At 41.2% G+C, this 14,592-nt stretch overlaps 1 protein-coding gene and 1 long non-coding RNA gene across 2 annotated transcripts; both read right to left on the bottom strand.

Annotated features, from left to right (window-relative positions):
- Positions 1-828: 828 nt before the first annotated feature.
- LOC138957266 (phospholipid scramblase 1-like) lies at positions 829-12,960 on the bottom strand (the record flags this gene model as incomplete). Its single annotated transcript, XM_070328408.1, is given in 5 exon segments — positions 829-1,658; positions 2,486-2,544; positions 10,980-11,082; positions 11,445-11,565; positions 12,833-12,960. Coding segments are annotated over 5 exon segments (450 nt in total), but the record flags the coding sequence as incomplete, so codon positions are not given.
- LOC138957267 (uncharacterized) lies at positions 3,058-9,393 on the bottom strand. Its single transcript, XR_011452978.1, has 2 exons — positions 3,946-9,393; positions 3,058-3,660 (listed from the first exon to the last, which is right to left on the bottom strand). It is a non-coding gene; the product is annotated as an uncharacterized lncRNA (long non-coding RNA).
- Positions 12,961-14,592: the final 1,632 nt, after the last annotated feature.

Below are 14,592 nucleotides of genomic sequence, written 5' to 3'. Positions count from 1 at the left end.
GAGTTTGTACTCTCTAACACATGACAGATACCCTTCCAGTAGCTTCCCCTGTAGTCTCACTTCCCAAATGCCTAACACTGAGTTAGGTATTTTTCTTATGAGCGTGACGTTATGGTGAAATTGAAGGATGCTGTTATCCCTTGAGGGCCGGATCTGGGGGGGGGGGGGGGGGTTCCTGGGGTTCCGGAACCCCCCCCCCCCCCCCTGGCCATCCAATGTACCAGTCAGAGAAAAAAAAAGTGGACTTTGGACCCCTGCCTTCAGTTGGAACCCCCCCCCCCCCCTCAAACGAACTTGGTCCGGCCCTGCTTGTAAAAACCAGGCCAGATAGGTGATGGTGAACATGATTGTTTACGCAGAAACGCTGGAATGTTAGGGTTTCTTCTCACTGAAAATAACATGTGCTCCAAGCAAGCCAACACATGTTTAACTTTAAGTTCGGGTGGTATATACAAAATTAGTTCCATATGCGGAAAAATATAACTTTTGAAAACAATACGATTTTATCATCTTTCAATGTGCATTACCCCAGAGCTTATGGTCCTAATAGACGATGTTCGGAAATAACTCTGTCGGGCTTGTATGTGTTGTGAAAGAGTTAATGCTCTTGCTTTTCGTGAGTCAAACTTTCCCACGGGACATTACAGGCCAGTCAATAGCGAGGGGTGTGTCTGAAACACGTGCACACACACACACACACACACACACACACACACACACACACACACACACACACACACACACACACACACACACACACACACCTACTTACCTATACGTTCTCACACACGCACACTGAACACATAACGAAATAAAGACAGAGTAGGGTTATATTTATCTTCTCGTATTATTCACAAACTTGTAAAACCAAGGAAATAAACAGATCAGTAACCTGAACATGTGTGCTCACAACGATTTCTTTTCGAAGCATTATACATTAACAAATCTTTAAAATAAAAAAAGGGTTCATAAAGAAAAGCATATGTGAATGGATGAATGAATGGATGCATAAAAGAGTGAATAAATGAATGCATAAATGAATGAATGATTGAATAAATGAATGAATGATTGAATGAATGAATGATTGAATGAATGAATGCATAAATGAATGAATGATTGAATGAATGAATGCATAAATGAATGATTGAATGAATGAATGCATAAATGAATGAATGAATGAATGCATACATGAATGAATGATTGAATGAATGAATGCATAAATGAATGAATGATTGAATGAATGAATGCATAAATGAATGAATCATTGAATGAATGAATGCATAAATTAATGAATGATTGAATGTATGAATGCATACATGAATGAATGATTGAATAAATGAATGAATGATTGAATGAATGAATGCATAAATAAATGAATGAAAGAACTAATGGAATGATGAAATAATAATAAATAATTAAGAAAAGACATAAATCTTCCAAGAAACAAACAAACCTGACGTATGGTTTTTAAACTGATATCAGCAGAAACAGCAGACTATTACTGAATTTCACAATCAACACAAACTTCAGCAGTGGTGTCCAATTTTCGTTGGTTTCAACGGTAAAAATTTATTTCCAGCAGTCGAGGCAAACGGCGTGAGTCTCTGAATCTCGGTTAATCAGTGGTTCTTCTTTTGCACTTCATATACCATCATATCCTGGAACATAGATAGATATATACTAGATAGATAGATACATAGATGAATGGATAGATAGATAGAGAGAGAGACAATGACAATGACAATTCTTTATTTGTGACCCTCCACCACGAAATGAGTCGCATGTCACCTCGCGCGGTTCTGCGCTAGGCTTAATATAAGTTCGGGGAGTGTCTTGTAACAGTGTGGGGGTCACCTTAGTAACAGGCTTATAACTCAAACAGTTTTCGCTCGTTTCTAAAACTGTTTTTACCACTGGATAGAGCATAAAAAAGTCTTTCGGAAAATGTAAAAATATGAAAATCATGCAAAGGTGACATGCGACTCATTCTGTGGTGGAGGGTCACAAATTTTAACGAGGGTAATAGAGTAGGCAGTGGTCTGGTTTTTTACATTCAGCTCTCGCCCTAAAGAAGGACTGACTAAAAATGAAATGAAAAAGAGAAAAATAAAAATTCTACATTTTATCAGATAACTAAAGTGAGAACACATTATACATATGTACACAAAATACATTGCATGGAGAGAGAGAGAGAGAGAGAGAGAGAGAGAGAGAGAGAGAGAGAGAGAGAGAGAGAGAGAGAGAGAGAGAGAGAGGGATGGATGGATGGATGGATGGATGGATAGACAGACAGATAGATAGGTAATAGCCAGGTAGATCGACAGACAGATGGATGGATGGATGGATGGATAAATGAATGGATGGGTAAACAGGTAGTCACACACACACACACACACACACACACACACACACACACACACACACACACACACACACACACACACACACACTGACAGACAACTTTGACTCGCAATGACAAACTTACAACGATAAAGACGGCTGCAATCATCAGGGCTTTTTGTTTGACATCCAAAGAAATAGGAACTGAAACAAGATGCGAATATGATGTCTAAACAATATATAATCAACCTCAATTTTGTATGATTTCTAACAGAACTCATTATAATCTTGACAAAAACAATTGCTGGAAAGTCTTTATGACAATTACATTGCTTGTCATTTTTTTCCAACAATACAAACCGTTTCAGTGATACTTTTGATCACATTGCGAAATCATGAGGCTTAAAGTCATTGCATGTTTATCAAAAAGTGATATGGTTCCCGTGACTCCAAAAATTGAAAAGCACGTACATATTTTTCCCCTGGTAATAAAGCCAGAACAGAGAAAACAACCTCCTTAAGCTATGTTTCCCAATCGCGCCTGGTCATCTTATTTATTTATGTTTTTGTTACGGCTGGAATTTATGTATGCATGTCTGTATGTATCTATATCTACTCCTATCAAAAATTGTGCGTGCTACTCTCTGTTTACTATATAACTGTTCTTCACACACACACACACATTCCAACCAGGCACAAAGACAAGAACACAGTATAGCCCTTTGCCCCTGTACCTCTATTTGAATGTTCAATCACAACATAAACATATTATTCTACATCCATTCTACAGATCACTTTCGCTCAACATGAAAGTACTATTTCTGTTAACACACAGAAATCAAACTGCACAAAATTACATACAGGTTATTATGTCATGCAATCTACAGTTCTCGTGCACACACGTAACACTTGAGGCTTTGTTCCGTGAAAGCCCGTCTGTCTCAAAACACACGAAGACACTGTCTCAAACAATTCTTCTGTTACTATTCAGTTCTGTTATACACAGATAACAAACCCCACGACGCTCGACGTCTCGTGGTTATTCACTCGGGAACGTATCTGTTCAGCTATCACGCTGGTTAAATTCTCTCAGTCGTACTCACAAAATACAGTGGCACACACTGCTTCACCCCACCCACACAACTGTCTCGTGTGGTGGAATGGGACGGGGTTCCCGTTACGCAGCGCTTCACGCCGTCTTTCCCTCCAGCATCTCCACAGCTCACGGCTGGAGCATGAGGGCAGAACCTCCCGTCTCGTTCCCTCTTCCGCGACCGCTCTCGGCCCGGGATTCGTCCGTGACCCACTCGGCCCGGGGTGCTAAAAAAACACAAGTTTAAACTACCATAAGTCTCCATACTTGAATAAACTTTTATAACATTCTTTATCACTACCGGTAACTATCTTATGCGGTTACAGTATATACACCCGCTAACTCATAAGCGAATTCATTTCCGACAAACATGTAAACATTCCTTTTTCAGCAATGGCTGACAACCGCGCACGTTTTTCAGCTAATTCACACATGACTCTCCCGGTCATTTCTCAAGTCAATATTTCCGAGCAAAATAATATCTCCGAGTAAAATATCAATTCAATAAATACCTGTAAACACAGCAGCTGAATCTACCGATTCAGTAACCGCGACACGAGTCTCCAAACGACCTCTAGCGCCCGGTGAGCAACTTTACAATCAGGAGACACGTCCTCTCCTGTCGACAGTCTGCAAAGCTCTGAGCCTGTATTCTCTTTACAACGCCACCTCGGTCTATACTCTGCTCTGATTGGTCACCGACACTACTGCACTGCGTCAGTGACGTATCACTGTACGGTGTCCACTCAAAGTTCGTGGCCCATAAATTCTGTACACCTGAGTCACATAACTCCAATATACACTATGTGCAAATCCGTTTGTCACATTACCCCCTCCTCCCAGAAAAAAAAATGACCGACCAAGGTTATTTTTTTCTTTAGGCCAACAGGTAAAAAAGGGTAACTACTTCACTGAACTGCAATATAATTTCAATATCGCATTCCACTACGGATCAAACTGTTGTAGCTGACATAAGAAACAAACTTTCTTATCCACTGATCACATATGTTTAACAACACTACTTTATGTTCGATAAAGTACTTCTTTCTTCTCTGGGAAGATTCCACTGAGTTTTTCTCTTAACTCACAATTTCCAGTCATGTTGCTTTCCAGCTCAAACATGTAATGTCTTTCTTTAGCATCTTCAATTTTCATATCTTGAGTCTACGACTCTTCCAACATAGTACTACGACTCATGTTCCTGATGCTAAACAAGTAAGTAGTCAAAATCAAGCAAACCATTTTCTTGACCTCTTTCTGCGATTGCCACCATGGCTTACAGCATCAGTAGTCTCTATCGACCTACTCTTTCCACTCGTAGCCAGTGAAAAACCACCTTTTAATCTGTTCAGTTCAGCACGCAACTGACTGAGTTCTTCTCGAACAACTGCCAAGTCCTGATTCAAACACGCAACCTTCTGATCTGGAGTCAGAATTACAGGTTTATCAGGAGGGTTTCTTCTCTTTTCCTGCACACGAGTAGCATGAGTCGTAACCCCCTCAATATCAGGAAAACAGTCTGCGTCACCTGAAATCCCCGGAATGTTGCCTATGATCAAATCAGCCACAGGATCATTCAGAACACAGCAAACCATCTCTCCCGACACATAAGGTGTCTCAACTTTAACTTTCGCCTGAGGATAAGTAAGGACCTCCCCACCAAATGTCTTACAGGTGACCTTTCTACTGACCATCTGGTCTTTTGACACCAATCCTCTACGCACTCCAGAAATCGTAGAACCTGAGTCTCGAAGTACTGTACACTCACTCCCGTTGACACTACCATGTTCCAGCTTCAAACTTTGCACAACTTTCTTAACTGGAGAAATGATCTCCGGAACAACTGCATTCTTCTTCTCTTCCCTTAGTCTAGCTTCCGGAGCATGGTTACGCCATGGACATTGTACTGCCCAATGTCCTTTCCTCAAACACAATAAACAAGTGTCTTTTTCTCGGGGTGAAGGAACTCTCTGACCAGCATCACGCCACAATCCAATTTCCATCGCTCTGTACGGACACGATTTCCACTTATGGCCGTCAAAACCACAAGCGAGGCAAGGATTTACAGGATGTGTCCGCCATCTACACTGTAGCATCTTATGACCTTTCTCATGACATAACAGACAAGTATCTCCGCTCCGGGACAAACCACCTCTGCGACTACCAGTACGATTGCGTCTACTTCCACGAGGATAGTATGTATCACCTTGTGACTGTGCCTGAGTATCAGACGTACCTCTGCCATAGCTCCAGTTACCTTGTCTACGACCAGCAAAACTAGAACCAAACCTCCGAGACTGCGGACCACCTCTCCGATTATTGCTTTGTGAAAAAGCAGCTGCAGCGTACTCTTCGTGACTACAAGAACCTGCAGAAAAAATGGTGGGTCCCGACTTTCGTGACAAGTTTTTCCCAGGTCTCGCTAAGCGATAGCTTTCGGCAGCTTTGACCATTTCATCCAAAGTCACTAGACCTCGTTCTCGAATGAAAGTTGCTAAGTCAGCTGACACGCTTTCAAGGAATTGTTCTCCCAGAATCAAGTTCACTAGACCATCAACATCTGTGGTTATGTCAGATAGCGCAACCCAACGATCAAACAATCGTCGTAACTCAATCCCAAAAGTTTGGAACGGTTCCTTTTCACTTGGACGGATATTACGCAGTTTTTGCCTGAATGTCTCAGACGTGCACTGAAATTTCTTCAGCAAGTTTTCTTTCAAACATTGGTATGTTAGTTCACCAGCAGCAGCAAGGCTATGGTATAGGTTTAATGCATTGCCCTCTAAAAGAGCAGACAAGTACGTGATCCACCTTGTCTCTTCCCATCCCAGAGATTTTGCATGAGTTTCAAATCGGAACAAGTATGAGTCTATATCATCTTGCTGTTCTCTAAATGCAGGGAGTCTGGGGTAAACAGGGCGAGCACCTACATTAGTGTGAGAATCCCGACCATTCTGTGGTGCACGCGACCCAGCACTAATTTCAGCCTGCCTAATCTCAAGCTCTCTTTGTTTTAACTGGTGTTCTCTTTCTTTGTCTCTTTCTTCTCGTTCCAATTCTTTTTGTCTCTCTTCTCTTTCCAATTCTTTTTGTCTCTCTTCTCTTTCCAATTCTTTTTGTCTTCGACTTTCTTCAATTTGTGCATCTTCCCTTTCTTTTTGTCTATCTGATTCTTTTTGTCTTTCATCTTTTTCTCGTTTTCTCTCCAAACGATCAAAACTCTCTTTCACGTATTTCTCACGTTTATCTGCAGCCAGACCCAAAGTCTCTGCCTGTTTAACGAACTTTTCAAACAACGCATCATAATCATCTTCGCTCTCCATTGTGTAAGTTTTGAACTTTCAAAATCACACCAAAATATGTCCAAGTTTAGAGAAAAGTTTTGAAAAAGTTTCCAACAATAATGTAAGATCAAGTAATCTACTTCAAAACTGTCAAGTACCACAACAAATCTGGCACCAAAACCAATAGTCAATACAAGACTATATCCAAATACGTTTTTGCGTAAATCTCACGCAACAATATCCAACAATTTTAATTAAAGTCAGATACTCAGTTAATGAAGTCAAAAACGAATCTTGGTTCAAAACATATAAGCACAAACAAACAACAACCCCAAACCACAAATAGCCGGAAAAATTCAAAGTTCAAAAATGCAAACACAAATAAATACTTAAGACTAATGAACAATCTAAATACTAAATCAGAAAATCAAAACCAAAATAAGTAAAGTCCAACTAAAGAAAACGCAGTTGGAAGCAAAATAAAACGAAGTTCCAACAAAAATTTATGAAGTGAAACACTCCATATAAAACTAAAACTAATTTAAAGTTGTAAATAGTAGCTTAAAATAACTGTAACTTAATTTAGATCAACAAGACAACAAAAAATGTAGGTGGAGGCAAATAAAACAAATTCCCAAAAAAAAAAATATTAAAGTGACACAATCACTTCAAACAGCAGACTAAATTAAGGCAAAAAAAATTCAAAGTACCTAATCTACTACCATAGCAAATAACAAATCAAAAATAAACTAAAACTTAAACTAATTAAAGTCTATATCAAAATATCACCACTAATTCTCTTAATTATTTACAACAAACTTACAAAATCAACAAAACTAATCCTACAAAATCAATACCTAATCAATCACACTAACAACAACAAAAAAATTCAAAATCAAATCATAAAATTTCAAAGTACAAACGAACAAAATTAATCACAGTTAAACAACTTAACAAAGGCAAAGGGCAATAAACAACAGATAGATCCCTATTCCAAAGCAGAAAGAAAAAAATGTTCTAACTATTTTACAAAATGAAAGCACAGAAAAGAGCAAGGAAAGAGAAATGAAAGACCCCACAGGAAGAAAAATGAAGCTAATCCCTCAGTGCTTAGAACTATACAATAAGCACTACCGTAAAACTGGAGACGGTAACAATACAAAACAGGACATGGACGACACAACTATTTAATCTGAAAAATCTGTCTGCGTGACCTACTGCCAAAAGTTCTGAAAATCCAACACAGGGGACAAAATTAAATTTAGCAAAGCAGGGAAACAACTACAATTTTTAACTAACACAGAGTAATCGGGGTCACCAAATGTTACGGCTGGAATTTATGTATGCATGTCTGTATGTATCTATATCTACTCCTATCAAAAATTGTGCGTGCTACTCTCTGTTTACTATATAACTGTTCTTCACACACACACACACATTCCAACCAGGCACAAAGACAAGAACACAGTATAGCCCTTTGCCCCTGTACCTCTATTTGAATGTTCAATCACAACATAAACATATTATTCTACATCCATTCTACAGATCACTTTCGCTCAACATGAAAGTACTATTTCTGTTAACACACAGAAATCAAACTGCACAAAATTACATACAGGTTATTATGTCATGCAATCTACAGTTCTCGTGCACACACGTATAACACTTGAGGCTTTGTTCCGTGAAAGCCCGTCTGTCTCAAAACACACGAAGACACTGTCTCAAACAATTCTTCTGTTACTATTCAGTTCTGTTATACACAGATAACAAACCCCACGACGCTCGACGTCTCGTGGTTATTCACTCGGGAACGTATCTGTTCAGCTATCACGCTGGTTAAATTCTCTCAGTCGTACTCACAAAATACAGTGGCACACACTGCTTCACCCCACCCACACAACTGTCTCGTGTGGTGGAATGGGACGGGGTTCCCGTTACGCAGCGCTTCACGCCGTCTTTCCCTCCAGCATCTCCACAGCTCACGGCTGGAGCATGAGGGCAGAACCTCCCGTCTCGTTCCCCCTTCCGCGACCGCTCTCGGCCCGGGATACCTCCGTGACCCACTCGGCCCGGGATGCTAAAAAACACAAGTTTAAACTACCATAAGTCTCCATACTTGAATAAACTTTTATAACATTCTTTATCACTACCGGTAACTATCTTATGCGGTTACAGTATATACACCCGCTAACTCATAAGCGAATTCATTTCCGACAAACATGTAAACATTCCTTTTTCAGCAATGGCTGACAACCGCGCACGTTTTTCAGCTAATTCACACATGACTCTCCCGGTCATTTCTCAAGTCAATATTTCCGAGCAAAATAATATCTCCGAGTAAAATATCAATTCAATAAATACCTGTAAACACAGCAGCTGAATCTACCGATTCAGTAACCGCGACACGAGTCTCCAAACGACCTCTAGCGCCCGGTGAGCAACTTTACAATCAGGAGACACGTCCTCTCCTGTCGACAGTCTGCAAAGCTCTGAGCCTGTATTCTCTTTACAACGCCACCTCGGTCTATACTCTGCTCTGATTGGTCACCGACACTACTGCACTGCGTCAGTGACGTATCACTGTACGGTGTCCACTCAAAGTTCGTGGCCCATAAATTCTGTACACCTGAGTCACATAACTCCAATATACACTATGTGCAAATCCGTTTGTCACAGTATTCATGTTTTTATTTATTTTGCACATCCTCCAAACGTTGAATGACACAGAAGTAGTGACCCTATAATAACAAATGAATTTTACAGGGAAGGGGCAAAACGTTTCCCAAAACCCAACACCGCAGGAACACTGACAAGTCACCCTGAAGCTGTCGGCCTTGGCTAAAGTTTCTTCTTCTTCTTCTTCTTCTTCTTCTTCTCGTTCGCTAGGCTAAAGTTTCTTAAAACCAAACAGCTGCTGATCTCAAAATAAATGGATAACCCATCGCCCACCAAGCATGCAGTAACTCCAAAGCGACGTACGACATGTTCTTAATCCTGAAACAAGCAATCGTCACGCTCATAAGAAAAATACCTAACTCAGTGTTAGGCATTTGTGAAGTGAGACGATTGGTGAAGCTACTGGAAGGGTATCTATCATATGTTAGAGAGTACAAACTCTCAGACCATCAGAAACCATTGCCACGGTAACGTAAGCAAAACTGCCGATATCGTTTTTTGAGTCAGGCACTTTATTTTGGAAACAGGAAGACTTGTTTTGAAACTGCAAAGGTATGCAAAAGCTTTTTTTTTGGGGGGGGAGGGTTGTTTTGCAGTTGTGCTGATTGCAAATGTTGCTGTCAGCTCTTTATCTCGGGTGTGTGACAAAAGGTCGAGTTTTACAATGTCGAGGCACAAAAGGTCGAGGACATTTGGTCAAGAGTCAAAAGGTCGAGGGCGACAAAAGGTCGAAGGTGACAAAAGGTCAACAGCAAAACGTCTAAGGGACAAAAGGTCGAAGATTAAAGAAAGGTCGAGGATTTAGAAACTGTCGGCATAGTTTTCTATTAACGTGTGTGTTAAATTCTTTTTTTTTTTTTTATTGCTTGGAGAAAACGCTGCTTTGTGTGCATTTATAAATGTTGTGTTATTTGTTTGGTTATTCAAAACAGTGTTCGTACAAAGAGTGCCTGGAGTGACGTCTTTGTTTGTGTTCACGGACCCCACGGCTGTGTCGGTAAATGAAGCGTAGTGTGGTCAACGGTGAATACAGCTCGACACTCAACAGATTGTTGTTGGTGACACATGTCACTCATACGCTAAAAGCTTGAGTTTTTGTTTCCTTCTTTTTACTCTCCCATATTTAAACTTTGAAAGCATTTGCAAACGAAAAGAGAGTTACATTCGGACAGGGACACAGAGAGTGTGTGATGGGGGGAGGGCCTCTCCCGTGACCGGCCACCTGCAATGTACGGACAGGTTTGCACTGGCCCTAGGGTGTCCGTTCATGAGAGGGACTGCTGTAGCAGTAAAACTAGTGTGAAACATAAGTAATCAATTTATCCACTTGACTATATTCACAACAGGGACTTATTACTCTTCTTTGCATGTTTTTATGCCTACGTATTTTCAAATACTCTGCAACACATGTAACCCAAATACAACATGTGCCCGTACACTACAGCTTCTTTTATGAAAACATGGCTTCGGCCATGTTGATTTTAATCAACCAATTTTCTTGTGTTATATATGTAATTGATGCAACAACACTGAGAGGCGGGTTTACGTTCCATTTATTTTAGGATCAGGTAAGGGGCAGAACTCACAAGTGACGCGGAAGTTGTCGGCCTTGGTGAAGCTTTCCTTGAGGAATCCAGGCCACACCTTGCTCAGTGTACCGATGTGCCCTCCGTTGGCCAGCTCCACTACCTGTAGATTCATTCAATCAGCATTTACCTGTCCACCACTCAAATGCCATTTTCCAGTCTGATCTGTCTGACTACTCTCTCTCTCTCTCTCTCTCTCTCTCTCTCTCTCTCTCTCTCTCTCTCTCTCTCTCTCTCTCTCTCTGGCACGCACGCGCACGCGCACTGTACGCAACAGTCCTGTTTAAACACACACACACACACACACACACCACTCACGCACACACGCACACACATACACACACACACACATACACACACAAACACACACACACACACACACACACACACACACACACACACACACACACACACACGTGTGTTCGTACATATTCAAATGTTGAATTTAAAGCGTGAGTCACTGACCGGAAAGTCGACATCAGCAGTGCAGCAGACGGCCTGAATAGGACAGCAGGGACCTCGGATCTGAGCCACCAACTCTTGTTTGGTGTCGAAGATTCCGAATAATGGCTTGCAGCAGAAGACCCTGCCGTTGGAATAAGACAATCAATCAGTAAAACAATCAATCAATCAATCAATTGCACACTCACTCACTCCCTAAAATACTCGTTCACTCACTCACCCACTCCCTCCCTTTCATTCTCTCACTCACTGACTCACTGACTCACTCACTCTCTCTTATTCACTCACTCAACATTCACTCTATCTTATCTGAATGCACTCATTTTCTCACTCATTCACTCTCCCTCACTCACTCTTATTCATTCATCCACTCTCATTCACTCATTCACTCGGTAACCCATTCACTCCCATTCCCTAATAAGCCCAAACTCCCTCCTGGCTTTGCTTCAGTCAAAAGGCAATTCGAGTGTTGCATGCACTTGGCAACACAAAGTGCAACGTCAAACCGTGAAGCCAATACTTACAGGTTGCTGACTTAGCCAAGAGTCTCTCAATTCCTGCCCTCGATGACAGCGTATAGTATCAAAGTACAACGTCAAACGAAGCCAGTACTTACTGGTTGCTGACTTAGCCAAGAGTCTCTCCATTCCTGCCCTCGATGACAGCGTACTACGTATCTAAGCACAACGTCAAACGAAGCCAAGAATCTCCCCATTCCCGCCCTCGTTGACAGCGTACTACGTATCTAAGCACAACGTCAAACGAAGCCAAGAATCTCCCCATTCCTGCCCTCGTTGACAGCGTACTACGTATCAAGTACAACGTCAAACGAAGCCAAGAATCTCCCCATTCCTGCCCTCGTTGACAGCGTACTACGTATCTGAGTGCAACGTCAAACGAAGCCAAGAATCTCCCCATTCTTGCCCTCGTTGACAGCGTACTACGTATCAAGTACAACGTCAAACGAAGCCAAGAGTCTCCCCATTCCTGCCCTCGTTGACAGCGTACTACGTATCAAGTACAACGTCAAACGAAGCCAAGAATCTCCCCATTCCTGCCCTCGTTGACAGCGTACTACGTATCAAGTACAACGTCAAACGAAGCCAAGAATCTCCCCATTCCTGCCCTCGTTGACAGCGTACTACGTATCAAGTACAACGTCAAACGAAGCCAAGAATCTCCCCATTCCTGCCCTCGTTGACAGCGTACTACGTATCTGAGTACAACGTCAAACGAAGCCAAGAATCTCCCCATTCCTGCCCTCGTTGACAGCGTACTACGTATCTGAGTACAACGTCAAACGAAGCCAAGAATCTCCCCATTCCTGCCCTCGTTGACAGCGTACTACGTATCTAAGTACAACGTCAAACGAAGCCAGTAGGCCTACTTACAGGTTGCTAACGTAGCCAAGAGTCTCTCCATTTCTGTCCTCGATGACAGCGTAGTATCTGCAACTTTCACACCCGCAGCATGTGCACCCCGTACAACACCTGAAATCTCGACGTACACGTAACACTTCCTGCAACAACGCGTAGAAAAGTCTCAATTCTGTAGGTCACACCTTTGTCATTATAATAATAATAATTGTCAGTAAGTACTGGTGTCACATGACTGATGTGAACCAGTTGATTGGCTAATGGCGATGCGCTAAAACTGTTAGCGCACTCTTGGAGTGCGCTAACTTTTCCACATAGCGTATTCTTCCGCCCTTTGCCTAAGCGAGACTGTGCTCTCATCCTCAGAATTAATTAATGACATGTAGCTTATATTCTCCACAATACCAAAATACTATAAATTCCTGCTTCTCAATTAAAGCAGAAGTGGTTTTTTTCTGACAGATTGCATGTGCCTGTGCCACAGTTGCCACTATCTAAAAATAGAACCCGCTGTGTCTATTTTTCAGTTTCGACTTGCGAAGAATCTTCTCATAATTATGCCGTAGCTTATTATCCACATTACCAAATGATGAGTTAGTATACAATTCCCAGCAGCTAACAGAAAACACAAGTGTTATTCCGATAACGTAGCCTACCACTGAACTAGATCAGCATTTGGAATATACGTAGCAGCAAATTAACATGTTGGGCAAATGTGAACAAGCAAACGATGGGGACATACTACGTGTAGGGTTCACAGCATTCTTACGGTTCATATATAATAGTACCAGTCTCCCCGATGAGTGAAGATACAACAGAAGAAACATACCACATTTACTTTGAAAATCCGAGTCTGCTAACCGTGGCCTTGGCCGGAGTCAATTCAAGGGGCAACACTCTGCACAGTCAATCTGTCGAAGCTCGATGAAGGTTTCGAATCGCAAATAATTAAGAGTACAGTCCTTTCTCCGAGTTTAAATGAGGTCTCTGTGAAAGGTCATCACTTTTTAGCTTAACGCTTCACTGGAATTTACCAACAGAAATTAAAACAAGAGTTTGCGTGTGACGAAAGCACGACACACTTGAGACAGCCCACACAAAAGTAGATCCAGTGACACAAACCTGACCACACAGTTACGCCTATCCAAATGCGCGTTGCAAAATTTGCGTTTTGAATCTTCTTTTTTCTCTGGCGGTACTGACAATATCGTTATTGAAACAATCCCAGTGCACTAAGGGATTTATAGAGCAAATCTCGAAAATAATTATTGAACTCAGCGCTATGCGCTTCGTTCAATAATGAATTTTCTCGATTTGCTCTATAAATCCCTTAGTGCACTGGGATGTCTCAATAACTTAAATAATAATAATAATAATAATAATAATAATAATAATAATAATAATAATAATAATAATAATAATAATAATAATAATAATAATAATAATAATACGAGAATTTATAACGCGCACATATCTCACCACAAGGCGACTCAAGGCGCACTCATACACATTCTTTCGCATTAACAACTCATGCACACTCATATACACTTACGCATAAATTACATGAAGATGACAAGGCAACAACACAAACAGAGACACGGAATATTCCAAATAATAATTATGTACATGGCTATTTACCACTGCTCTGATTTAGGCTTGCGGGTGAGGTGGGGGGGGGGGGGGGTTGTAAAATTAATTAATATGCTAAATTAATTCAAGAAAGTGCTCCCACTCGGAACAGAATATACCATTGCCAAGGATTTTTTCTTTTCTTT

The sequence above is a fragment of the Littorina saxatilis genome, unplaced genomic scaffold (genome assembly GCF_037325665.1).
Source record: "Littorina saxatilis isolate snail1 unplaced genomic scaffold, US_GU_Lsax_2.0 scaffold_2087, whole genome shotgun sequence".
Lineage (NCBI taxonomy): Eukaryota > Metazoa > Mollusca > Gastropoda > Littorinimorpha > Littorinidae > Littorina > Littorina saxatilis.
The sequence above is the reverse complement of the archived record's forward strand: the minus strand, read 5'-3'. Positions and strand labels throughout refer to the sequence as shown.